Raw genomic sequence first — 1,093 nt, forward strand, 5'->3', positions numbered from 1 at the left:
AAGATTAGGACGAGTCACCAACTCACCTGGTTTGCCCATACTGCCCCAGTTGCACCCCTCAAATTCCCACAGCCTGTGAAAGCATTCAACCGAAGGTAAATCAGGAGTACTGGTCGACAAGCATGTACACTGACTGACGCTTGCTTAGCCCCAGTGTACTGCTGCTGCTTCTACCCCCTGCACTGGTTCTGCCTTGCCAGATGCAAGAGGTGACAGCAGACAACTACGCAAGGGTCTTTGAACTAAGATATGCATGTGAAAAAGGCTGCTACAAAACACAGACATGCCTGCGTGAGTCTTGAATCAGGCTTCTGTGGGGTAGCAGACCTGGGCTCAGGCCATCTACTAAATTTGTCCCTGTGAACAGATCAGCATCATGCCTGAGATAATCCCAATCCACATACAATATAAGGAAAAGACTGGGAAGGGAACACTGCTCTGATCCTACCAACCCAGCAGAACTTAATCACATGATGGATGCAGTGATCACTGAAGCAAGAATGATGCTGTTGATATGACTCCTTCCTTTGATTTAAAACTGGGTCTGTGAGTTATTCTCAAATAGGAAACCATTAAACACTTATTTTATAACGATTCCTGTAACATTTAGCAAACAGCTTCCTCATTTTTAATTCCCCCAGTGACTATGGAAAACAATGTAAACACCAACAAGGAAAGTCTTGCCCATTGGTCTACAGTTCAGGGGTCCAGCACATAAAAGCCCCAGATCAGGAGGAGGCACCAGAATCTGAGAACCTCACCTCTGAACAGGACCTGCCCATCCTCCACCCCTGACACCATGACCCAGTCGTGCTGCTCCCCTTGCTGCCAGCCTACGTGCTGCAGGACCACCTGCTGCCGGACCACCTGCTGCCAGCCCACATGCTGCGGGTCTAGTGGCTGTGGGTCCAGCTGCTGCCAGCCTTGCTGCCGCCCACCCTGCTGTCAGATCACCTGCTGCAGGACCACCTGCTGCCGCCCCACCTGCTGTGTGTCTAGCTGCTGCCAGCCCAGCTGCTGCAGGTCCAGCTGCTGCCAGCCTTGCTGCCGCCCAACCTGCTGTCAGACCACCTGCTGCCAGCCCAGCTGCTGC

At 52.2% G+C, this 1,093-nt stretch overlaps 1 protein-coding gene across 1 annotated transcript in view; it reads left to right on the forward strand.

Annotated features, from left to right (window-relative positions):
* Positions 1-277: 277 nt before the first annotated feature.
* Positions 278-1,093, forward strand: part of LOC115282333 (keratin-associated protein 9-2-like) — a 1,101-nt gene continuing 285 nt past the window's right edge. The window contains exon 1 of the mRNA XM_029928306.1: positions 278-1,093. Within this exon, the coding sequence (XP_029784166.1) occupies positions 800-1,093 (294 nt within the window). The 5' untranslated portion in view covers positions 278-799.

Source organism: Suricata suricatta, chromosome 17 (assembly GCF_006229205.1).
Source record: "Suricata suricatta isolate VVHF042 chromosome 17, meerkat_22Aug2017_6uvM2_HiC, whole genome shotgun sequence".
Lineage (NCBI taxonomy): Eukaryota > Metazoa > Chordata > Mammalia > Carnivora > Herpestidae > Suricata > Suricata suricatta.